Here is a 26602-nt window from a genome sequence, read left to right as displayed (position 1 = left end):
ACACACACACACACACACACACACACACACACACACACACACACACACACACACGATTCTAGGACCCGACTCACATGGGACAGTATTATTTGGGGGCCTCATGTAATTCATGAGATACCCCCCAGCCCCTGAGTTTTGTGAAACACATTTGCATGGAATAATGAATTCTGCTGAAATCACTAGTTCCCCAGATACAATTGTTGGAGGAAAGAAAAAGTTTTTGCTGAGAACACAATGAAAACTTTCCTTTATGCTTCTACTTTCATAACAGAAGGAGGATGAAAAAGAAGAAGAATAGAAACTGCACGGGAAAAACCAACCTAAAATTGACTGTAGCATTAATCATTGAAACGAAGGTAATGTGTGCTGTGACTGTTACTTGGACGGTATTTAAATTGCACAGAGATCTTTGCAATTATTCTAAATCCCAGTCACAAGGTCACCAGGGTGTGTGAGCTGTGAAATCACCAGGTAATATCATCCCATCGATATGAGGCTTATGATTCTTGACAGAAAGGTAGAAATAGAAACGATTCATCTGTGCACTGTTGGCTATGTGGTACCTTCTCAGACACACCAGAGAAGGTTTTATAGCTCTTGGAAGAAAAAGAAAGATTGAAACAGCAGTGAGGCTGGTTCTAAATCCAGACCCAGGAGATGTGCGTCACTAAAGCTGCTGTGGTCTGCTTCAGCACATTAGCGAAAAGGCTCAGACTCTGAACAAGGTATAAAAACAGAAAACACTTCATCACATCTACATTATTTACTTGACGCTGCCCGTCAACCATGCTGCATTATTCATGGTTACATCAGTAAATATGCACCTACACCGACTGCAGTCTGTCACAAAAAAATGCTGTCGCTTTTTACAAGTGTCATTAGCGGTCCGCAGGGTCCGCCAATGCACGAAGGCTTCAGAGTGAGAAGCAAACACTAGTATGATCCCTCAGCTCTGATGCCAGCCACATACACACACACACACACACACACACACACACACACACACACACACACACACACACACACACACACACACACACACACACACACACACACACGCGCACGCACAGGTAAGAAAAGAAGGCTCTCAAAAGATAATCGATGAACACTTGACCTTGCAGGTGTTTTAATATTTAGACACACACGCAAAGGCAGGCAGGTAGCAAACACATCCAAGCATGCAGGGGCTGTTGCTGTGTCAGTTAGCATTCGACTTGCCCCCTGTAGCTTTGGTTTAGATTGGCTTAGGCTGAACTGATGCTTATTAACATGCACAGGTTAAAGCACAGCTGTGTGCGACGATCAGCGCTACTGTTCAAAACAAGCCCATATTCAGCCGAACTGCAGCAAAACCAGAGTCATAGACTGTTGCATGGAACAACAGATATTTACAGTTACAGCATGTACAGCCTTGGCACATTTCATTTGTGTAAATATCAATTATTATTAATAGCCTTTTTGACAAAATTCATCTAATTTCAAACTGAGTTGCCCTGATATAAAATAATTGAATCCTCCTCTCACAGTTGAATTCTACTATTTTTTTTTTTTTTTTTTTAATATATATATATAGTCTCAGTTGTGATCCCCTCAAAAGACAAGGAAATCTGGACCTGAAATGTAATTGCAACATTTACTTTTTCATTTACTATTTATTTTTAGTAACTCACCTGCCAACTCTGCATACAGTATGTAGTGTTTATCATACCTCCTACCAAGCTTGAGATCATAATCATACAGATGCTGCAGCACCCACATCTCCACCCCGGCTCCAGGTGGCTGAATTATTGTTGCAACATATTTTTTCTGTCTCATCACAGCCCACATGCCTCTGTCTCTTACAGCTGCCCAGTTTGTCATATCAGAAGATCTAACATGGTAGATATCCCACATTTTAAATGCATGTAATTATACAATATTACAGGTTTGTATTCAGAGTAGTAGATTATATCTGATGACAATAATCTAGTGGCAGGTAGTTTCTGCAAGAAAACAAAAAATGAAAAGTGCAGCCAAACTAAGAGCAACAGCCCCACAGAGATACAACAATGAAAGAACACACAGAGAAACACACACATGATCTGCAATCCACACATCCGCACAGCTGGAGCATTTTAGCATGAATTTTAACTCGTCAAATAGTACAAAATGGTAAAAAAGTGAACCAGTCCCAGAAGAAAAGAAGATGAGCGAACCTGATCTCATTTGGAGTCTCCTCCTCCTCGTACTTCTTTTTCTCTTTCTTCCGGAAGACGAGCCAGATGATTAATATGACAATGAGGACACCGAGGGATATTCCCACCACAGCACCTGCCACCATACCTACATCCCTCACATCTGCGAACAGAAAGAGGAAGTGATGAGTGACGAGAGAGAGAGAGAGAGTCACTTACTAAGTCATTCAGCACATATTATTCGCAGTTTTGGTTCATAATATTACGTTCTTAAATTGTTATGGTCCATGCTCATTTACTAGAAATACTTCAGCACTCCATACATTTGTGCCACAGAGGCCCAATTCAATTTAACACCAGGACTATCAAACCGCTGAGCTACTCTACGTGTCATTCTCTCTACACATGACCCCAACCCGTCCTGAGCCTCTCAGGAAATGTATGAATGTGACACTGAAACATAACTGTTGAAGCATAGGTGGTGACCAGTCATGCCTCCAGTTTAAGTTTAGTGCGGTCCCTGTAGTGCTGGAGCACTGGGAGAGAATGGGGAGGTAAGACGGAAAGGCAGGGGGGGGAATAAATGTATTTCCAGCTGCAGTTTGAAACAATAACCATCAATCAGAGTGGCAGTTTGGTGTGAGGTGAGCGCCACGAGGTCAACTCTCCCTTCCCCTCCCAAAACTCACGCTGCATTGTGACCTCAATGGTGCAGTTTTCCTCTCCCACGTCATTGCTCGCTGTGCACCTGTAAACACCTGTGCTGTCCATGGTGAGATTCCTCAGGGTCACAATCTCTGGGTTCTTGAGATCTGTGGGAATTAAAACAGAGGTTTGGGAGCTCTCTGTGTGCACGTGTTGTTGTTTGTCCTCAAGTCTGCTATATTTGCAGGACAGGAGTGACAACTGAAACATACATTGTGGCTGAAGAGAGAGAGAGATAGAAGGAAGAAGCATGAGGGTGGGAGAGACATTGATGGAGTGCTTGTTTAAGAACGAGGCCCATCACACAGAGAGGGACTTGAGGAAAGTAGCAGGAGCATGTCTGCGAGAGCGATGGAGCCCCACAGCCCCATGGGACATTTAGTCATCTCCACCGATGACAACCATGTGATATTACCTTTCACCAGACCCGTAAATAATGGCTGCTGACGCTGTGTGTTATCGTCCAATGAAAACTAATTAGACTGAACAGGTGTTGTTTGGTGGAGGTCATTAATTTGAAGGTTTTTGTCTGGGCACGTGCCATCACGGATGCCAGTTGAGCACTGGAGGGAAAACTGAGAGTGAGAGGCTGGCACCCTGGGGGTGTTTATGCCGATTTGGAGAATACACAGTGGGAAGAATTGCCCTACCATTAGCTTTTCTGCTATAAACTGTCTCTGTTACTATTTAGAGGTGGATATGCCTGGTTAGGATCCAATGCCAGAATCCACACCATGTGAGTAAAGTGTGCCTCAGGGCGACTACCGAGCCAAAGTTGTTTTTTGTTTTTTTGGTGCAGCATGTAGCGGGAGCTGCCAGTCCATTTCTGTGTGTTTCATTTGATTTTCTCCACTTTACACACAATCCAAGAAAACACTCAGCTCCCACTGACTTCATGCATGCAGGTATAATTCACTAGAGCCAGGCTGACATTTCAATGTCACAGACATCTTCATCAGACCACAGAATCAGCCTGGATCCTCGTGTTTATATAACTCATCCCAACAGAGTACAACTAGAAATCACAGGCCTGTGCTCTGTTTGATTTCCAGTTTAAAAAGAGTAGTATGCACAATGTGGTCTCAGCAGTAGATATGATAGGACTGGTACTGGTCTAAGGATAAGAAAGGCATGCAGAGTTAGTGGCCTAACTGGACAATCTGAGCCCATCTGAGTGCCCTTTAGTAAAGCGATGTAACGCTTAATTAATCTAGTGAACCAGCTCAGACAGCCGCCAGGAGAATGTAGTTGCACTGGTCAGTGTGTGCAAATGAATGTTTGAAGTCGAGGAGGAGGTGAGGGAAAGGCGGCGTACTCAGCAAAACACTTCTTCGGATAAATGCAGCCTATAAAAATCACTAATATGAAAATGAATCTTCATAGCATTTCTCTGCAGAAGGCTCGGATGATGAATGAGCATGTCAGTGCAGTGCCAATTATCGTCCTTACCTATCAGTGCCAGGTTTGGCAGTTTGCCCAGACTCTTGCCTTTGTCCAGCACTCGCTCCCACTTGTAGTTGATGGGATCAGAACCATCGCTGGACTTGCAGCTCAGCTTAACATCACTGCCCTCCAGGAGTTTGCCATCCATCCAGCACCTCGGCTTGGAGGGTTTGACTGGAAGAACACATGGGAATCAGATGCATGTTAATGCTAATGTGAAACAAACTGCCAAACTGTTGTTCTTTAACACACTGGGACGAGTTTTGCATTAAATTTCAACCACTGAGCAGATGCTTTATAGCCATTATGATGTAATAACAGAGCAAAGTAACATGAGCTTTTGCTGTTATTTAACTTGATATCATTTTTAACAAAGACAGAAGACCAAAGATTGATCTGTAGCACCATCAAAACAGGCTTTTTGTAGTTGACAATGAATCAGAGATTCATATGATTATATGGGAATATACACACATTTCTAACTGATATTGCTTCTATAAAATAAAGTTTAAAAGCTTAAACAAATATTCTGAGTTCATAAAATCCATCTTCCTTTCATTGTAAATGGATCGATGAGTGACGCCATTATTCTTGAAGTGTATAAAAATGAGCTGAATGATTGTTTTTCTCTTTCAATAGAAAATGCACTGAAACATGTCATTCCATAACATAAAGCCAAGTGAAACAGCGTATATCACCTCAGAATAAAACATTACATAAAATGATGAGCAACGAAATAACAGTGAGACAATAATAACACAAATGGCTTGTTAAGTTCCATAAAGTTGAAATGTTGAACATACGTTATAAACTTTATTTGAAGCTGTCTATCTGTATCCATTACTGGTGTCATTCACAGTTTATAATACAGTGAATTGAGCGCAGAGCTGAAAAAATAATAAACTGTCAGCCCCATAGGGAATAGATCAATGTGACCCTAAAGCTGGCGGCTGTGAACGCTTGCAGTAATATGTTCTCCACAGGTCAAAGGTTTTGGTCATAGTCCAGCAGCTGGAGGCACAGTACAGTATAGCAGTTGCCCGCTGAGCCCCGTGCAACTGCTCTGTTTAGATAGACGCCAAGAGGCACTGCAAAGCTATAAAAGCAGGAAAATAGCACACTGCTTCCTCTCTCTCAAGTGACATATTTTTAGATCAGTGAACTAAATTTAGACATCTATTTTGTATTTCTTTTTTAGCTCCGTCATATTAGCGACGCTGACTTTTGTGCATTTGGCTGTTGCTGCTTGTCAGCAAAGTTGCAGCACAAGAAGCTCTGCAATGCTAAAATGTGGCGAGTTAGTGGCAGCCGGTACATAAAGTCAGACAGTTGTGTGCATCTCTCCCTTTGTTCATCTAGCACTCCTTTTTTCCATCCCGTCCCCATCCGTTTGTAGATCTTGCAGCTCTGTCAGGGTCAGCCAAGCCTCGCTGCAGCAGAACCAGTTGGCGCATGTAACCTCAAACACACACACACACAAACACAAACACAAACACAAACACAAACACAAACACACCTATATTTGCCCATTCACACACACGCACAAACAGAAATGCAAGACACTCAAATACCCGTAAGTCAAAAATCTGCACATGCAAATCCACAAACTCTATAACAAGAAGAGTGCAGGCATCCAAGCATTACCGCGCGAGCTCGCACATACACACATGCAGAACCACTGGAGGCACACATAAACCCTGGCGTACACACAAACACATACACTCGCACACTGTCTCATGCCAAGCCAACTACCAGCTCGGCTGCCAAGCTATTATCTTAGCGTGGGGAGCGAGTGAAAAATGCAAATGTTCGTCTCTCTCAAAATCGAAAGTGTCACCGCAAAGCTGAGGGCAATTTGTAAAAATCGAGGCACTAACTCACTGAAATGTCTTTATGGAAGAGAGAGGAGAGTGAGAGCGGGAGGATTAACAGACTGTTCCATTAGAAAACCAATAACCGCGGGTTGAACTAATCTCCCATGATGTTTTAATAAATCGCCTGCTTTTCTGACATTGAGAACGATCTCGCTCCTCCCGCCGGACTTTGTGGCTGGCTTTTGTCGTACAGCTGCTCCCCTTTTGCTGTCTGTCCTTCAGAGTTGTTTAGCTATTCGAGATATGCAAGCAGAGACACATATTATTACCACTGAGCTAGTTGCTAAGCCATTTATAACCATCTGTATATTGGGCAAATGGGGGAAAGAAAAAAGAAGGAAAAAGAAGGGGATAAAATGAACAATGATGACTTTGCTGTGGCTTCTGAGGCCAAAGCAGGCTTTTCTATAGCTGCAAGAGCTAAGACATGACTTGTAAAATAAATAATTTTCCTAAGTAGCTTATCAGTAGTTAGATTGATGACAGCTGACTTATTTCAATGTCATTTTCAGCTACTAAATTTCATTACAGAGACGTCCCTCCAACTTAGAGCAGGGTCTGCTGTATGATCTCACAGAGGACACAGATGTATTAGCCCGTGTTAAAGGCATATAAAGAACTTAACTTGATGCTTGTCCACGTCATACAGACCCTGAGGTAATCAATCAGTTCCTTTCTCTTCCAGACCCAGTCGTATGTCTCTGGTCTCACCTCATCAACAAACCAATCCAAACGAACCCAAACAGCATGAGCAGAATCAAATCACACTGTCTGAATCAAATTGAATCATTAGATCAGTCAGCATGACGGAGGAAATGTGCCAGGCTAATGATCCCGTGATTAGGTCTGCGTGTGTGTATGTGTATACAAATGGGTTCGGGTCTCTTCATAACCTAATGGCAGACATGCGTGTGTGTGTGTGTGTATGTGTACATTACAATGTGTCTGACAACACTCACCCAGCACAATGAGGTTGACCTGGCTCCAGTGGTACTTTCCCCCAGTCTTGACTTTACAGTAGTATTCCCCAGAGTCGGTCAGCAGCAGGTCACTGATGAGCAGGGAGGCGTCTCCACCCAGGTACTCCCCGGCAAAGGACAGACGGCTGGCCTCACTTCCCGTCGCCTCATTTGTGTACACCTGGCCCCCGAAGAAGGTAATGATCTAGATGTATTGAAGAGAAGGAAATTGCAGATTGATTTTAAGATCGTTTACTGTATTCAACTCAGGCCTTGACTGTTAGCATCTTAGCATCTGTGCTTGTGTAGTGTTTTTAGACTAAACCCTAAACACCAATAACGTTTTAGTTACAGGTGATGCCAGTATATGTCTAATTAATGCAACCAATCCCCCAAATAATGCTTTCATATCACTTAACAACACGTTTGGAAAAGTTAATTTCCATATCCCAACGGTAATACCTTGGATATGTTTGACTGGTAGCTTGCCATTAACATTTAATATTGCATAACTCTAACAATGGTCTTCGTACAGCTCAGACATATCCACATAGTCCCTCACTGGCTCTACAGTGTCGAGAAAAGCAGAATACCAGCACTCATGGGTAACGTTGTTAACAATCACTTTTTAATTAACACTTGGGAAATAATATTTTACAAATGAATGCATTTGCTGGAATGCCAGTATCCTGCTTGTATTCATTTAGCTGATTATCTGCGAGCGCTGTTATCTCCTTATGCTGTCTGCAAGCGGACCGATCAAATTGACCAAATAAAATCTATTCTGCTGCTGAGATAAAAGATTAAAACACCCACAGTGGTGCTGATGTGATATCTGTCTAGACAATTGAACAAATGTCTTACAGCCAACACTGTCTAAATACAGTAGTAAGGACATGGTGCTATATGTGCTGACAGAAATGAGTTGTTTTTTCTCCTTTGTTATTTGGCAGGAAATCTAGAAAAATACTCAACAGATTTCAATGAAAATTAGAAAATTAGGCCACATTGCCATCTTTTTGGCACACGGCTGATCGGTAGAGGCATTACTTGTTCAGGCACTCTTCCTACATATTATTTCAGTTTTCACCAAATAAACAAAAGTTATTCTTCTGTTTTATAATGGAATATTGTCAATACAAGATAAGATAAACTTATCTTAGATAGATAGACTTTTGCATTTGTCTATATATAATGAAATTGATAGAATACAAACGTTTGTTTCTTCATCAGAACTTTGAAATTCGGTTGGTACAGAAAAGGAAGTTTGCAATTGATCATCTATTTTTCTTTTCCTTTTATTTTTAGCACAAGGTGCTTTCAAAGACTACTTCTTCAAAGGAAAAGATCTCACTGAAATGTCACTGCAGACATCCAACATCTGTAAAACTGTTCCTGCTCTGGAAGGCTTTCATTTTCTCTTCCCTGCCTCTTGATGTCTTTGCTTATTTCTATCCTCTCCTTACCCCCCCCCCATTCACATACACAAACACAAACAAACACAGCTGTCACAGTGGCCTATTACTTAGGGCAAGTGAGAGCCTGCAGATGGGGACTGCTAAATGCCGGTGCCACAGCGCATCAGTGCCTAAGAAACAGGGGCACCTGCTGTGACCACAGGTGACGACTGGCCATTTACACACACGCACAGACCTGCACGCACAAACTGGCGTCTAAGCAAACATGCAGAGTACAAATGAATGCAAACAGACATACATTACTGCGCCACAGCTACGGGCACAGAGTGACACGGCCCTGGCACCTACACAATGTGGGACATATTTTTTAAAGCATCTGCCTTGGGGCACGCTTCTGCTGCCTCCATGAACTTTGGATGTTTATTGCTCACGTATATTGTACATGGGAATAGACGACACTACATGTGTATTTATGCTTCTGGTCTAATCTCTGTGTATTCTGAACACATGATGCAGGCAGAGAGACAGTTAAAGTGCCAGTGAGTGTGAGGGACTTTTTGTAAAATGGCCACAGGCTGTTTGCATAGTTTGTTTATTCTTAAGACTGTATGCAGACATGCAGTGTCTCTGCCTTCTCTAGCATTTTTGAATGGATAAATCACTGAATGAAACATCAGTTACTTTTACTTACCTCTACTTTTGTTGACTTCCAAGGTCATTTTCAGATGTATACGAAAGCATTCAGTATCAGTCGTAACAGAACCTGTGCTTTATCTGTACTATTTGCGTGTGGAAAAAATGTCATATTCTCATTTTCATATCATTTCAGAATCAGAATCTGATTTATTTCATAAAAGAGGAACATGCCTGGCTGTATATCACACTGTTAAAATAGAATAATGAATGGTAGCTATTCTCTGATCAAGGAACGACTGTTATCAGGACCAGATTAAGCCTATAAGAACATTTTAATTATATAGTCCAGAATCACAATTTGAACACATTTTTTGGGGGAAATGACATCTTTGCAGGTCAGTGCCACAGCTCTGGCTCTTTTACTCTTCACCTTGAAGAATGTGGATGAACAGAGGACACCTCTCATGCGCCATCTCCACTCCCTCTGTGTGCTTAACACATGTAGCCTGTACATTTGCTAACGGAGGCTAAATGTTGACAAGATGCTCTTTCCCTCTCAACACGGCCTTCCAGCAGAACAAACGAATGATTTATTTATTCAGCTACAGGCGCAGTCTCCTTCCTAATCAAATTTTCAGACGTTTGATTTTAATTAATGGCTTCTTCAATGTTATCTCCCCGTTAAATATTCATTGCAATGTGGCAGTCCCCCTCTGAATCATCAAAGCGTAAGACACTTGTTTTCCCCTTTCTTTCATTCCTGGCCCCTCTGTTTCCCCTCCACACAGTCCTTTTCTTTTCTTTCTCACAGTGTTACGCTTCTCCACGCTAACCAACACATCAGTGAATGAACAACGGCTTCCAAAGAGAAAGGAAATCTCTTTCTTCCAACAGAAGGCTGGCGTGATTTTACGCTCTGTCTGTTATCAGATACTATGTTCAATTTGGGTGAAGAAAGGCAATGATTCAAAACCAGTGAAACGATACCGAAACGTCTTCCAAGGCTGTGAGACACAAAAGACCATTTAAAGGCTTTGAGCCAGGTGATGCTTTACATGGACAGAATAGTTATATTCTTTGCCAAGATAAGATATGATGAAGTCTAAAATCAAGCTTTCAGGTGGACACAAAGCCAATGAAATATCACTGTAAGTGGAGCATTGTCTGAGCACAGGAGAGCATGTAATAGGAGCATACATGGTGTATTTGGACTTCAAGGTTTGGTCTCACTTTCTTTTAAAATAACATAAAATAAGTAAACAAATTAAAAGGCAGGGAGTATATAACATGCTTAATATCCTCAGATGTGATTCAATCTCATAATGTGAAGCCTTAAAAAAAAGTATAATAACTTGCAAAGAAGGCAGGAGCACTTTAGAGTGACAGATATGCTGCGTAGACTGTCTTTATTCCATGAGCTTACATTCTGGAAACAGTGTTCCTCTCTTTGAGCTTAAAGGAGTGTGTGCGTAGTCTCACATCCGTTGTGTGTTGGTGAAACAGTGTTTCTGAAGAACCTGGAGTCTCTGCTGAAGTTGCTGTGAGGTGAAATGCTGTAGCGATGCTGCTCCGTTTCAGAGCTAACATTAGCTTGAGTTAGCAGTTTCTGAAAACAATCCAGTTCTTCAGGTTACTGTTAGTGATGCTACCGATCCAATTAGATGGACAGTCATGAAAGCATAATTAAGATTTCTATGTTGCAGGTATGAGAAACAGTGCCACCACATTTGTAAAAACTACTACCTACAAAACGACTTGGGGAACATTCTGACTGCTCCTTTGTGAAAAGCACTAAAACCTGAAGTGCCACAGTAAGTTTGGGCATTGACTTAATGTGCAACTGTTATGGCTCCTGTTGGAAATCAATCAGCATGACTCAAATGGAATTAAGATAGAAGACAGATAAAAGAGAGACAGTGAGGAAAGAAGAGGAGGGAAAAGATATATGTAAGGTAGACAAAAACAATACAGCAGCAGCAGACAGAGGCTTGTGCTTTAGCACAAACGTTCCCATTGTCCCATTGAAAGTCCCCCAGCAAAGACTTTGCAGGATTCAAAGCCATCAAAAGTGTTGTTTGTGTCTATGTTCTTTTATGCCACACATGCCTTTTCTCACGCTTTCTCTTCGCCTCCTCTGATGCAGTTTTTTTTTCAAGTTCAGACAGGCTGAGGTGCAGAGCGTAACAAGGTTACGGCAACACTTTTGTCCACGTCCATGAATGCATCGATCGTCGTCTGATTGAACCAAAAGCATGCAGCAACAAATCATCGCAGAGCAGCCAATCACAATGATTTTGTGGTTGAGCAACTGGGCATGAGTAGAGAAAGGCTGGAGAGGCCGCACTGTGCGGCTCATTACGCCTGCGTGTTACGTCTGGTAGGCACCTTTATCACTGAACTATCTATGTCACAACAGTAAGTCTTTGTTATCACAGTCATTATACGGTGAACTTACAACTTCAAGAAGAGACTCTTTTCATATGAATGTGTAAAAAAAATGCAAAAAAAATCTAATCTCACCACTTTCTGTTTGGAGTTTGGTTTCTGTAGTAGCCACTCGATGTCAAGAGAGTTGGATGATGGGAACTGATGGTGGCATGGTAAGGTGGCATTGTCCCCAACAACCTTCTTCATCTCTGTCTGGGCACCCACCGACAGCAGGCTGAATAGAACTGAGGAAGAGGAGGAGAGAGGCAGAGAGATGTCAGACAGGGACACTAGCTTGATCCAAACTTGAGACAAGAGGCAGATGCTGCAGATAGGAAGCAAAACTATGCCGAGAGAGGATATTGAGACGGAAAGACGCAGCGAGAGATATGACCCAGAATCCCAATCACTATCTGGCAGATGCTGAGATACGTCTCACCCGCACACTGAAGGGAGACGGAGAGGAGATTCTCTTTTGACAGGAAATAGAGTTTGGCATGGAAGGTTAGGAGAAGTATTGTGATGATCTTTTCGTTAACCCCTTTTGACAGAGGCAAAAAACACTTTCTCATTCACAGCAACTGTGGGCAGTTGTGGCCTGGGAAAGAAAAGGTACACAGTGTATGACTACAGAGGAGCTACACTGTCTGCACACGGCCACGTCTGCGGTGAGACTGAAGACATGAAGTTACTGAGTCGCTAGAATGATTCAAATTTTCTACAGGAGCCCTGACCACTTTCCTACGATCACGTGTGACAAAGCAGACAGAATGGAAGCAGGTTTTGACACTGTCCACAACAATTGCAAAGGAAACATGCAATCATAATTACACACATACCCCAAAATCCCACAGTGTACTTAGTGAAGGGCTTGGGTTGCAGTAAACGGTAGCAATAATTATGAGTGTGCGTGCAAGTGAGTGACTTTGGGCAGCGGCCAGACTGTCAGGGCCTGTGTCTCAGTGGGGGAGCAGCAAGGCTAATTTATTGGAGGATGCTGGACAGCCCGGCGGGCTTGAGTGGAATTAGCCAGAGGCGTCACGGGGGTTTGCTGGAAGCTCAGGCTGTGGATGGTGTGTGTGTGTGTGTGTGTGCGCTGAGACATCCGACCCCCTCCACCTGGTAGAAAGACAGTACAATACTGCAGAGCTCGGCTAAGCTTACACACTCAAATGTGGCAGATATTTTTGGCTCTACAACATTTAACTTAACTACCCGCCTTTAATTTAATTGCTGAATGAGCCAATAGCTCCCAGGGATTCAGAGTGCTTAAAATAAAGTTATCCAGCCAGCAGATGCTCGTTTGGAACCATGCAGGAATGTACAGGTTGTGTAAATACTGTTTCATCTCCTTTTCATTATCATGCTGCTTAATAACTTGGAGGTGCAGTATTTTCTCCTGTTTGCACAGAATAAATAAACATCATGGTGCGGGACACCTACTTGAACAAAAACTGTGTTCAATTGCAGGTGTTATGTTTGCGGAGGAGGGATTCAACCCAGAGCTGCTCAATGAAAGAATGCTTTTGTGCTCAGCAGACACAATCTCATGCTGTCAAATGATCCACAGGAGGCCAAATGTGGCCTGTGAATGCATCAGCACTCACTGGGCGCCTATCCACTTGTTCACTGGTCCACCCTCACAGGAGCCAACACCCTGTCCCATAAGTGATCTTTGGGCCAATCAAAATGTCAGCTCTGCGCTGTGAAACCAATGAGTCAGTGCTGACGCAGGACACAGGGGCGAAGACTAGCCTCACACAGACCACTTCTTCCATACGGATGACATCATCTAGTGGATTTCAGCAGTTCTTCAAGTTTTGTTTAAGCTCCGTCTCTACTTTGCGAGCCTTCCGCTGTAAACTCAAGCTCCGGGCTACTCGCTGTCAATCAAGTTTTCCAACTGTCATTCATCATTTGGGCAGAGAGGGAGCACTCTGCGGTTGGCAGAGTCTTTCTGTGTCCGTTTTGGCTGCTCAGGAGTGACAGGACAAATTGCTGAGGTCCTTCTGCTCTCTTGGACCACCTGCTCAGTTCAAATCATTAGTCAGCAGAAAAATAAGGGCCACCCGTCACCACAGAGGAGCTCCTGGACCCAGAAGGTATCCCCCGTTTATGACTTTTTAATGCAGCATTTGCAGGCTCATTCATCTTGTGGGCTCCCCGCCGATATTAGCTTGGATGTCAGAAAAGCGAGAGAGAGAGCTTTGCAGCGTAAAGAATATTCAAGAGGGAGAATGGTCAGAGTCTGTGTGTGCAGTTGGTAGGACCTAATGGTGCGAGTTAATGCTTGATGGTCATATAGGGGTCTGCTGGGAGACCTGTGCCCGCCATCGCCCCTCAGCTCCGCAGGCTGGCCTCTGTAATCAGTGCTCCCACACTCATCAGCAGCCCGGGGCTGAACCCAGCACTGTGTAGCAGGCCTGATAAGAGGTCCCTGCTTCCTTCCTCACCTCCCACCTCCTACTTAATTGCCCGCCGCTTCAACTGTAGGCTCTGTAAATGGGAGAGTTTACCTGAAAGATAGATAAAAAAAGCGGGGCACTGCAGTCTTTTTCCACTCAGAGTACTTGGCTTTTCACAAGATGACTTTAAATTGACCTTCAAACAATGACTGGGGTCAGCTCACGGACTGAGGCAACGCCAGTGTCAAAAATGTGCTTCATTGCCCAACAATGAGAATTTGAGTGTCATAAATTGTACGTGCTTCACAGCAGGATATAAATGGCAAATATTCTGTATCTGTGACGGAAAGAAAATTGTCTTCGTTTTTGCCAGAAAGAGCTGGCAGACAAATCAAAAGGGGTACTGACTGCTATACAATCGCTGCTCCTCACTTTCCCACTTATTTATGGTCTTGCAGAGGGGCTTTTGTATCTGTGGAAGGGATGACACAGTGCTCCCAAAATAAGCTCGCCTTGATATGAGTTTGCGCTTGCATTTGGATTGGCCTCATTCGCCGCACAGTGTGCACAGCTGGGACAGTTGGACTGCGAGACCCCATCATTTGTGTCAACATCAGCTATGAGACACAATGGAATCATCTCTGTGACAGCTATGCATACAGTGTGAAAAATTGTTTAGCCAGTTAAATATAGGTTTATGACCTTGGCTTTCCATTTGCCGTAAGGTGAGCTAGAAACAATAAAAACCATTTTAGCTTAAACCGAGATAACACTCTTGGTCACAGTGCTGTTTGTGCATTCGCGTGTCTTTAAGAGATTCCATAAGGACAAGGAAAAATCCATCGAAATAAACAGGGCCATCTTGAGGGAGAGATAAATGTGGAGAATACTTGGTGGCTGGTGCCACATCCCCGGTCATATCCCCCATCCCTCCTTCTCTTTCATTGTGTCTGCTTCTCTCAGCTCCGTTTGGCTCAGCTTCATGCTTCCATTTGTGGCTAGGTTCAATCTTTACCCACAGAAAGAAAGGACAGAAGCATATCATAATTAACAAAAGAAAGTTGGAGCTAACACCAGAGGTTTAAAGAGAGAGAGAGAGTGAGCGTGAGAGAAAGAAAGACAGACACATTTGACAAAGAGAAAGAGAGAGAGAGAGTGAGAGGCTAGGGTGAAATATGGAGGAACCCATTTCTATGACAAGGCCCTAGGGGGAGTTGTGCTCCAGTAAATCCGCCTTACAGAGCCCTGCAATCTTATTATAGTGTGGCCAGTGAGACGGACAGACAGACAAACAAGACAGGCCTGGATCTTTCACACTGCCCAAAGTCAAGCCCCATATCCCCTCAGTCAGCACATTGGCCTGGCTGGGGCCTTTGCAATGTCCAAAGCTTATGACCTCTGGTACTCAAACACGGCAGATCAGAGAAGGGAGAGGGACAGCGAGAGATAGAGGGGGTGAGAGGAGTGAAAGGACAGAGAAAAATGGGTTGAGGGAGGGGTGGAGGAATGGTGCAATGCCTTATTTTGAGCACTTACTGTAAGTCACTGGTGTGGAGGATGGATTATACCATCACAAAGGTGGTTTTAGACACAGGTTTACAGATGCACAAAAGGAGAAAACGACTGGAGGTATCACTGCTTTATTTCTGCTTCCTGTTGTGTGCAATCACGCTGCCTTTTGCACCTACAACACATATGCACCACATTCTATGTACATGCCTGACTGCTGGTGTGTATGATGTACACTTTACGGGAACACATGCTCTCTCACAAAGACACTTCCACCGCTGTCTGTTTGCCGACAGTAAATAGTGTCTCAGCTCACAGGCTTTTGATTTGGAACACATCTGCCATCAGGCATCCAGACTCAAGTCACATTTGAGTAACGTGCACAGCCTCAGTGCAGCAGGCAAAAGTAACAATCATCTCCCAACCCTGCCAATCTGTGAAATAACTGTTTACCTCCTGTCAATTACAGGCTTATCAAGGGACAGGATTCCATGCAGGAGAGAGAGAAATGTTTGGGCTACAACCTCCATACAGATTCTCTAAAATCTAGGATTTTATGCATGTGACTAGCAAAATCTGACAAGGCAAATATAACTACAATTCCTCCATTCTTGTTGCTGACCTACAGCTAGTTTTTAGCTGAGTTGCTGATAAGAGCACAGGGCTGATGAGACAACAGTGCAGTAGTCACAGCGCAGCGTGTTGTTGAAAAGGCTATGTCTGCCCCCACCAATAGTGCCGCAATCTTGTGTGACCTGAATCGGCTATTCAAATGCCAAACATATATACTATAAATACCACCAATGTGCCACAGAGATTCGCAGATAGGAGGTTACTTTTTGCCCTTTCCTCTTTCCCGATATCTTTGAGGATTTGGAGGCAGACTTCCTTGAAACGGTAAAAAAATCTTCAGATGTCTCCAGTTGTTAGTGCATACTGAACGCCTGCAAAAACAACCCCCATGCACGGTCTGTGAGAGAGTCCTTTATTCATACGGCCACAGCTCCCTTTTTAATTACAGCTTCTTAAGGGGTAAGTCTCTTTAAATGTACCAAGTTATCATGCCCTATTAGAACACATGTTTTGCATATGGCACACTACACTAGTCTCCTTGTAGTTTCAAGGTCCAACTCATGAATATATTGCTTCTGTGAAAATCAAAGGGGCTGTTTTTCCCTGACTGGAGGCTGGCTCTTTGAAGGGATAAAATCCCATAATCCTCCTTGCCTCACACCCAGCGACCGACGCTCCCTTCTGCTGACACAGAGGTTTTGTTGCTTCTTTACAATGAGGTACATAGAATCATTACCAACGAATGACTAAGGAACAAATAAGAGCAAACCGATAATTAGCGATAGCTCACAAGAAGTTCCTGAGTGACTTCTTCCTCGTTGCTCAAATACAGGTTACTGTTTTTGTGCCACACTCAGGTCAGAATTGTTATGAGATGTGTCACTGCATGATTATCTTCCTACAACTGGAATTTTTATTAACATTGTACCATTTATTGAAGATGACAGCCGTCAGTGACAGCTGAAACAATAAAAAAAATATGAATATATGTGATAACTCACTAGGATGCGCCACAGGCACTAAAGTGCAGCAGCTATACATCAGAAGCATTTCCTTTATTTCCATTATTTGTTGCACTATGAAGACTACTTGAGGATCCTGGATCTTGACATGAAAAAATCTAAAAGCGAGGGCCATCATGCTCATGCTCATCTTTGATGAGAGATTTCAAAGAACTCTGGCTGGAACAGTAATGGGTGGGCTTGAGGAGGTAAAAGAAGGAATGGAATCATGTCCACGATAATCCCTTGAAGCTGGAGGGGAAAGGCAAATGGGAAAAGATATGGAGGACCAATGGGAATAAGAAAAGGAAAATGAAATACCACCGAGGTCTGAATAATGTAGGGGCCTGTGGTAAATGTTCACCTCGTGCTGCTCTTACTGCCTTCATTAGCATCCCTTTCATGGCCTCGTCATTGCTGTCACGTCGAGCGATAGGGACGCCGTCCCGCTGACAGATCCCCAAAATAGATCCAAAATTAGTTTCACGACAAGCACTTTTAATTCCCCCAAAGCATTCTGCATTTTCCTTCAGCAAAATAACGAAGTGGGGAGGAGATGGGGAAAAAGCTAATTACACCATTCCCCAAGGGAGGGAGAGTCAGTAAAACCTGCTTACAGTGCACACATCAATGCTGCATCTGGTGGCGTCACCCACACTCATGGGTGTAGCTGTCCAAGATGTTACAGCCACGCCATAAATCTTCTGGGTTTAGCCTGAAATGGTCCAAAGAGCACAGAGCTTTTCATAAAGGGCCACACAAGTTCTTTGATTCCCATGCAACACTTCCACCAACCTGCACGACAAATGCTGCTTGTCTGCTTGCTTTCACCACCTTCAAACAAGATTACAAGATAAGCTGGGTTTGGGTTGGTCTCATCCCGAAAATAAACACGTACATAAAATATATTCAAAGTGAAAGAGAGCACTGACATACTACACGTTAGTAAGCAGACTTTTTTATTCTTTCCACCTTATGTGGCTTTTGGAAAAAAAGCAAAGCTTGACATGTGACCAAGTGGAAAGAGTGACAAGCAGAAGACTTAAACTCCTCTCACCATCACACACAAAAAAACAAAGAAAAAAAAAACAGTGATTGTCATTGGCTGGAAGTTTTTTTTGTAATTAAAAACCAATTCATCATTTTGGAAAGGATGGTCCCCATTTAAAATGTTAATTACAGCAATGCATCTTAGAGACTTCAGCCTGACTTGCAGAATAATCTCCAGAAGCCTGTGTGGTGTTAAACCGTTTACAGGGTTACATTCAGCTTCAAAAAACACCGTTCAAGACATTTTTCCTCCCTTTAATGTGTCCAGACTGAACAAGGTCCAAATGTCAAATGGTCTGTTTTGCACCAGATAACACGCTTCAGTTAAATGGGGCTTGGAAGGCAACCTCTCTATTTCGCTGCAGCAACGGACACTCCCAACATCTGGCAGAGCCTAAATAGACGAGCATGTTGTGCACATTCACTTTGTTCTGCATGAGCGTCTCCAAACCTGAGACTGTAGAGAAGCCAAGAGAACAGAGAGTTAAGGTCTTCTAGAAACTTATCGCCAAGGTTACTGAAGCTGTGTGTGGGTAACTGCATGTGTGTGTAAAGGGCACATCCTCCCTGCCACACATGCACACAGCTTCTGTCCTCCACTGAGAAAACACCAATTTAATGTAGGACAGAGGAGAGTGAGACCTTTTACATGTTAAGACATACATTTTGGAATCTTTTTTTTTTTTTTTGCCGTCGCACATTGCACCTTTCTCTGAAACTCATTTTCCCTAACATGCCTGAGACTGAAGGGAAAGCGATTGCTTGGTTTCAAAGTGGCAAGCCAGCAATTTGGGCTATCAAAAGCAAACTACTCTAAATCCAGTTACTGATATTATATTTGCTTTGACAGAAATCAAATTTAGTTTCTCTTGCAAAGAAAACTTTCCTTCCGCCCCTGCACAAAACATTTTTGTCTATACCTCTGTATTCAACAAGCTTTTGTCCCAGGGCTGAGCTTCTTTCTTGGTCTGTGTGGCATTACAGTATTTTTGTTGAAAGGGCTTTGAGAATAAGAGTGGAAAATATTCATCACAGGGATCTCCAGCAAAGGTACAGACACCACAGTATAGTCAGCACAGTGGAAGGCTGTTCTTTGCTGAGTTCATGCTCTGTTCTACCCTGCATGCTTGACAGATGGTGTGGTGAGAAATAAGACGAGCTGTATTCATTAAAACACTGTAGAAGGCAGGTTCGTCTGCTGCTGATCAACTTAAAGCTCTTCTGTTGAGCATTGGTATGGTATGAAATCATATTAGCTACAGTAAGCACTGCTGGAGTTTGGACAGATGGGCTTGCTATGATATAAACAGCCATAATGCCCACAGTGCACACATAAACCGCCTCTTTTGCTGGCACATCATGCAACCGTGGCCAGGGTTCTCTGTGGGACAAAAAACCTTTCTCAATTTCCCCGGTTATTTATGTGGTCTAATCTCAACTTATGGCTGCCAAGCGTGTGAACGTACTCCTCTCACATTGTTGGAGTGGCTGGACATGGGCACTGACCTCAGCGGATCAATACTTAATAAGCTTTTGTGCTGCCAAGTCCATTTTGCTGCAATCTGCAATTTTTTTATGTCCATTAGGTTGAAAATAGAGCTGACTAGGTGTATGACCACAGGAAGTGGAATGTATCGTGGTCGCCCAGGCTCTCTCTGATGATGGATGCTTCATGATAGTGTGAGGCCGATGAAAACTTCTAATACTATCTACCTCATGCACTGTAAAGTACTGCACCTCTGACTTTTATTAAATGCAATTCAATACCCCAGTGGTGTTTCAAAGAAGCATTTAACAACTTGTGGGTAGACAATAAAAGCCACAGTGGGCTATATGGTTAAGTTTGGCTGCACGTGACAAGCAAGGTGAAAGGGAGGAAAACAAGCCTAGAGCTTGTGCTTTATTTGGAGCAGCACTAAAGCTCATCTTTAGAAGTACTGTAAGATAGCCCCAATCTGGAAGTGGAAGCTCTACATTTTGGGAGCGAATAGTCAGGAGAGTGTGGGGATCCTGGACGCTCCTCATATTCCTCTCCTCCTCTCCCTCGCCTCTCTGCACACACAGATTTAATTCCATTATTTAGGCCACTGAGATTATTTGTCACTGTCCTAAGTCAAAGTTCACCTCTCTCAGCAAAGACGCTAATTTACTGCGCTGGATCCACAGGAGAATAGGAACTGAATACAACAGAGCAGCTCCCATGTTGTACATTTCATCGGCTAATTGAAAACAGACGGGAGGCTAACTCCCTCTCTTCATCCGCCCAGCACTAGCGCGCTGCGTCACTGACATATTAGCGCTGTCGCCAGTCCTATGGTATGCATCTGACATATCATTTTACTTGATCAGTTGAGCGGAAAATAACAAAGCAGGGGACGCCTCATCCACAAATGAGAGGATGATATTGTTACAGCTGCTCAAGCTGTAGTTTCTGCTGCTGCTGCAAAGGACAAAGAGGTAACCTATCCATCCAAGCCTGTGACTAGGAAGGACACGTCAATGGCTGTCATTTCCCCAGAGGTGAACAGATGCCACGTCTGTTTCGGCAGCTGTATACTGAAAGGTGTTGACTTGAGGGGCAGCTGACAGAGGCAGAGTGGTGGCTGCATGACAACCAGGGAGGTCAACAGCGGCTGCAAGGTTTCCAGGAAAGGCCTCGCTTAGGCTCATTTAGGAGAACTAATGGACCAACGTACCATCTGTCCATATGATTAGTTAAACCAGTTCATGCAGGACACTAACCTTATTCACCTGCTACACACACACATAACTTCAGTATGTGCATATGTGTACAGCATAAACACATGCTGATCATCTAATAAAATACTACAATTTAATAATAATAACAAACAAGACACAGTTGCTGAAGTTTAACACTGATGCTATTGTCTGCAGTGCAGAGTTTGCTTCAATAGGCCTACACTCTGTCTACAGTGTACTTATTTTAAATTTAAAAAAATGTATCGACTACATAAATGACTACAGGTAAGCAAAAAATGAAACTTTTATCCCACTTGACAACAGTGTTTATCAGTGGTTAGCAGCATCTCCTTGTTTCTGATATAACATAATTAAATAATTAAGTGTGTCCTGTCATTAATTTCAGCAGTGACACCACAAAAAGCATGAGCACTTTGCAGCTTTTTTAAAGTGAAAGGAGTTATTGAGTCCTTGTCTGCACGCGGACACACTCTTCCAAACAAATATGCCCGCCCTTTGTGCTGCTCAGCACCACTTCTTCCCACCCCCTCCCCAATGTCTAGCAAAGGAATGCCCACGCGGCCACATCCGAGGGCGAAGAGAAGATTGAAACCAGATGAATGGAGCTCGGGTACAGCCTGCTCGCCAGGCCCATATTTCACTCCCCAAAGCCTGATTAAAACGAGGTGCGGCACTAGCTGGGCCAAGGCAGCTTATTCCAGCTCGGAGAAGGACGTTTGCTTGCAGTGACACTGTGGGCAAGGAGGAAACGGGGCGAAGGTCACAACTAAAGTCTCCTCAATTGGCTCACACTGCCCCAGCAGAGATTTCCTCAATAAAGCATAGCCAGTGCCTAAATTTCCACAGATTAAATAAATCCATAGTCCTAATTTAAAGATGAATTTAATTACATTTGATTCTGCCTGAAAACAACGAGGAATCTGTCACCTTATATGGTGTTTTTCTTTTCTTTGTAAGGGGTGCAGCAGCTGAGGAGGTATAAAGTAGGCCATTGGCGTGGAAAATGTTAACTGATGTGCCAAAGGAAATGAGGACAAACTGCAAGAATTGTAGAGCAAGAATTATTAGCATCATACAGAAGTTAGATATGGAATGTGATCACAGTCAAGAAAAAAGCCATGACGCTACTGTGTGCAGCCGGTGGATCTTTGTCGACACAAATGCAAGATATGATTCCATGTTTGAATTATAGATACATCATTTTGCATTTTTTTGATTTATACAACACTTGAACTATTTTCGTGCCAAGAAACCTTTTAGGATAATGCTTAATCCAATAATGCTCCTTTGAGAATGTAAAGAGTTTCTATGAGCATTAAAGTATCATGTGGCCTATAAAGGGTTTAGTGTGTAGTCTATAGTACAGAGTGAAGAATAAATCCTGAATACTTGGAGGATATAACTCTGTTTTCAAGATCTCTGAGGCATAATGTTCATGTTTGTGTCTGCAGACATTACAGTCAGTGTTGAGCAATATTGCAAACTTTGGACAAGAATTCACTGCGATGAAGAGGAGAGAGAGAGAGAGAGAGAGAGAGAGAGAGAGAGAGAAAAAAAAAACCCAGCCAAACATGCCGCGTGCTGTTTCCTCCTGCCTTGACCACTTAGCGTGCTCACCCAGCGAGCGTGTCTTTATGCTGGAGGTCATGTCATCGTATGCATGTGTGTGGGCCGACGGAGCGAGAGAGTGTCATTTGTGTTCTCTCTCAGTAAATGTGTACAGCGAGACGGCAAGAGAAAGCGACAGAGGGGCAGTCTGGGTGCTGTAGGTGTGTGTCTGTGTTTGTGCGTGGAGCTTCACACATGTGAGTGTGACTGACTGATTAGCGGCCCGTTTTCATCGACCGTCTGCACTCGCCTCTCCTGAGATAGCGAGACAGAGAGGGAAAATTTCGTACTATTTTCCAGCGCTGGCTGCTCTCTCGTTCCTTCCCATGCAGCTGGTCGGCCACACTCGCCACTCCATGCCAAACACACTCCCCTCTATCCCCTTGACATTTTAGCTATGTTACCGCTGAGAGAGTTGTGGCTCGCCTGCCTGCCGCCTGCACACATGAGTAAATAAAGCCCAGCTCATTTCATTTGGCCATAATGTTTAATCTACATTTGCTTGGTCAATGAGAGGTTAATCTCATTACTTTTTGCTAAATGGCATGCTTGGGCATCCTCTGACAAGACGAAGGCTAGACACAAGTTAATTAAAAGAGCAATTAAAAGAGGACAGTAAGTCCCACTGAACGGCGGCGCTATGTTAGTTCCCTTGACACCAGCACAATGATGTAGAATAACACTGTTATACGCTAGTTTGTCTCTAATAACAAAGCACTTTTCATTATAAACAAAGGAGACTAGTAATAGTGGAACAATAGAGAAACCCTGGCACGAGATTTGCTTGTTTTGTGGTTGAACATGTGCTTCAAACTAACCTTTAGCACTGCGTGTGGTTTACCTACTGTGAGACGCCTTATTAAAAGCAAGCCTCACCACAATACACACGCACACTATTACAGCAGTTAATCAACTCCAACAGGTTGTTAAAAATCCACATTGCAATTAGCTTGGAGACTGGATTGCAGGAGACTTAAATGTCATCAGTAAGGGCAACACATTATGATGGTGAGGCGAATTTGAATCTACCTGATAATAACCAGAAGGCAGTGAATCTGTTTGTAATATTATTATCCTCTTCCTAGAACAGCCTATTTTCATACAATCTTAATATTACTCACCATGACGTAGAACTTACTTCTTAAAGATTTACATCACCCTGAAATGTGTGATGTGACTTAACAAGAAATCTCCCTCTATGTTATCTCTATGAGGGCTATTAGACACTTCTCAGTGTCCAGTGTCCTGTTGGCATACAGGAAAGCGAGGGAGCTGGGGGAAGTAGCCTGTTAGCTGCCTGCCCTGTGGGTACCACTACCGGCTCCAGCCTCCCTCCAGATGAATCATAAACAAGTCCCTCGGCCTCCGTGACTTAATCCCCTGTGACATCGCCACGGGGAGATGGAGGAAGAGGGAGCAGAGAGAAAGGAAAACATGCCCTGTGCTCAACTTTCAAGTGAATTAAACATTAGGATGAATGTGTATGAGGTGTATCTGAGGATATGTCGTTGAGTTTGGGGGGGCGATGGTGGTGGTGGTGGTGGGGGTGTGGGGGGCAAGTGGACTTTAATTTTTGCTTCATAGAAGTAAAAGTCACTTCATCTCAGGCTCTACCTTTGAGCTCCCTATTTTTCTCCATGTGTGTATTATGCAAATTCATGTCCCTCAGTCCTTTCATTTAAATTTGGCCACACAGCTTAAGCTTGGGTAGTCTACAGAGTGTGGCAGCTAAAGCTATAATCAACATCGTGCTCCTTTTAGGCATGAGAAAGCATGCCCAGGAGGGAGCAATAAATGGATTTATTTTCGGAACCAGAATGTAGAATCTTAGTTAGGGCCAGACATGCTAAGTGCTTTGTCCCTTATGCATCAGCCCTTGGGCAGTTCTCCCTTCCTAATTAAAAAAAGAACAAGGTGCGGGAGGGAAACGGTGTAGGCAGCGTGCTGTAACAGAGGTGGGAGGAGCCCGGCCTGGCCGTGTATTTTTTTCTGTGAAAGTTTGATTCACTTTGCCAGCACTCTGCAGGTTGTGCTGATGCAAGGAGCTTTTGTCTTGAGATTAATGAAAGACGTTTGGCTCTTTGGCATTTTGAATCCCACGCAAAGGTTAAAAACAGCCTCTGACCAGTGAAAGGTTTATGTGGCGTGCCGCTGAGGACGTTCTGCTCACTCAGGGGAAGCGATTCTTTCATCCTACACCATTTTTACCAACACAACAAATAAATAAAGAAGTGGAGCTCAGCTTTTTTTTTTTTTTTTTTTAAATTCTGCCTTTGTCTTTCTTGTGCTGACAAATTCAATTTCAGTCTGCAAAATAAAACCCATTAGCCCAAATTCTGAATGTTAGCATGTATTTTTTTCCTTTCCACCAGGTGTGCTTATGTGTCAATGTGCTACATAGCATGCTGACACAGGTTACATGACAACATGGTTAATGTATATCAAGAGAAGGCCTCAGTGTACCAGCAACCTGAATCTTGCCTGGGTGTGCTGGCATATGAAAGCTATTATTATCTCGAGGAGTGATTCACGAGGCCAGGTGGAAATCAGAGGTCCCATCTGTCCATCTAGCCCCCGTCAGGTGACTTACTGATGGATTCTTTTTGTCACAGAAACTTTGGGCAACAGGTTTTTAACTTATGGCCAGGTAAAGATATTCTGAGTGGTTGCATTCTAAAAAGCTTCCAGAGTAAAGACTGTTGAGATAAGTACTCAGTTTTGGTGGAGCAGCTCAAATGTTACACCGGGTTGTCCCTGAGATAAACTATGAGAATCTCTCTAAGAAACAGGCATGGACAACAAATCTTACTTGACAATATCCAAGATGAGCATAGAACCTTTATGCATGATTTAATACAATGAAAAGCGCCAATCCTGCTGGCTAACCTGGGAGCCTTTGAGGAGGCAACCTGCCTTTGAGGATGTGATGCCCTGCTCGAGAGAAAAACGTGCCACTGGCCACACAGCATCCTCTCAGACTGATCTCGTATGGGTCTCAAACTCCACTCATCCCTGTGCGTCTACTAAGGAGGAGGCTGGGAGCTTAAACAGAGAGGTTCCTGCTATCACCAGCCCCACTGCCCCATCCCCCATCATCATCATCATCATCATCATCATCATCATCATCATCATCTATCTTACATCTCTCTTATCTCTCAGCCTTGCTGTACATCAGGCCTCATAAAGAAGTCACACACAAACAGTCATTGCCATAAAATGACACTTTTCGCCCCTGCATGCCGCCTGCTCAGCCAAGAGTACATAATGCCTGTGCCATGCATGGCTGGACCAGTGCCAGGATGATGACAATGTTCTTCCGTGAGTGCTGGAGAAGAAACTGTTCAGACATCTCAGCTTTGCTCCTATGTGCTACATGCTGGCCCGGCACATCCCTGACCGCTAATTCCATCTGAAGAGGTATCAGGGTTTGAGTAATAACACCCGAGCTGAGATCAAGGCGACGATGCAGCCTTGTTAAAACCAGGGCCACAAAAAGGCATCCTGTGCCAAGAGAAGTATCAAAGAAGAACAACAACAACCAAAGCTGCCGGAGACATTTAATGTTGTACAGGATGAGGAAAAGTAATTTCCGTCCTGTACACATTTGCTTCAAGAAACAAGTTTTATGAAAGCTTATAGACTGATATATCTTATTCTGCTTTAATCTTAAGATGTACTGAGCAAACTCCTGAGCCAAGAGAAAATGCATTGCAACACAAGAGGAGTTTTACACTGGCAGGATTCAATTATTGTAAAGAAAGTACAATTTTAAGACTAAACATGAGACAGAATGACTTGATAAAAATTGCCTTCTGCAGTGTAGATCCATTTGCAATAGACATGTTTATTTATCTAAATGTAGCCAATCAGGAACAATTTATCTCCACTTATCCCTGGTGGATTAGGTACTAATCTGTTTGCTGAGGGAGAAAAGGAGTGAAAAAAGCTTTTCTCCCTCATCTTCCCCATATTAATATTTCTATTAGTGGTGCCTCCCAAAGATGCAGTGTAACACTTGTGGCTCTGCATGAGAAGCAGGGTTAATCTAGGGATAGTGGAGGGGGTCAGTCTGGGAAGCAGAGGTTTTTTGTGCATCTGA

At 43.4% G+C, this 26602-nt stretch overlaps 1 protein-coding gene across 1 annotated transcript in view; it reads right to left on the bottom strand.

The window, feature by feature from the left end:
• The window catches only part of clmpb (CXADR like membrane protein b), a 63839-nt gene that overhangs the window by 5475 nt on the left and 31762 nt on the right, over nt 1-26602 (bottom strand). Inside the window, exons 2-6 of the mRNA XM_070970010.1 lie at nt 11730-11881; nt 7156-7360; nt 4329-4496; nt 2864-2986; nt 2196-2337 (exon numbers count right to left, since the gene is read on the bottom strand). Of these exons, the coding sequence (XP_070826111.1) occupies nt 2196-2337; nt 2864-2986; nt 4329-4496; nt 7156-7360; nt 11730-11881 (790 nt within the window). The remainder of the gene's footprint in view (nt 1-2195; nt 2338-2863; nt 2987-4328; nt 4497-7155; nt 7361-11729; nt 11882-26602) is intronic.

Source organism: Chaetodon trifascialis, chromosome 9 (genome assembly GCF_039877785.1).
Source record: "Chaetodon trifascialis isolate fChaTrf1 chromosome 9, fChaTrf1.hap1, whole genome shotgun sequence".
Lineage (NCBI taxonomy): Eukaryota > Metazoa > Chordata > Actinopteri > Chaetodontiformes > Chaetodontidae > Chaetodon > Chaetodon trifascialis.
Note: the sequence above shows the minus strand (reverse complement) of the source record. Positions and strands in the feature narration are given on the sequence as shown.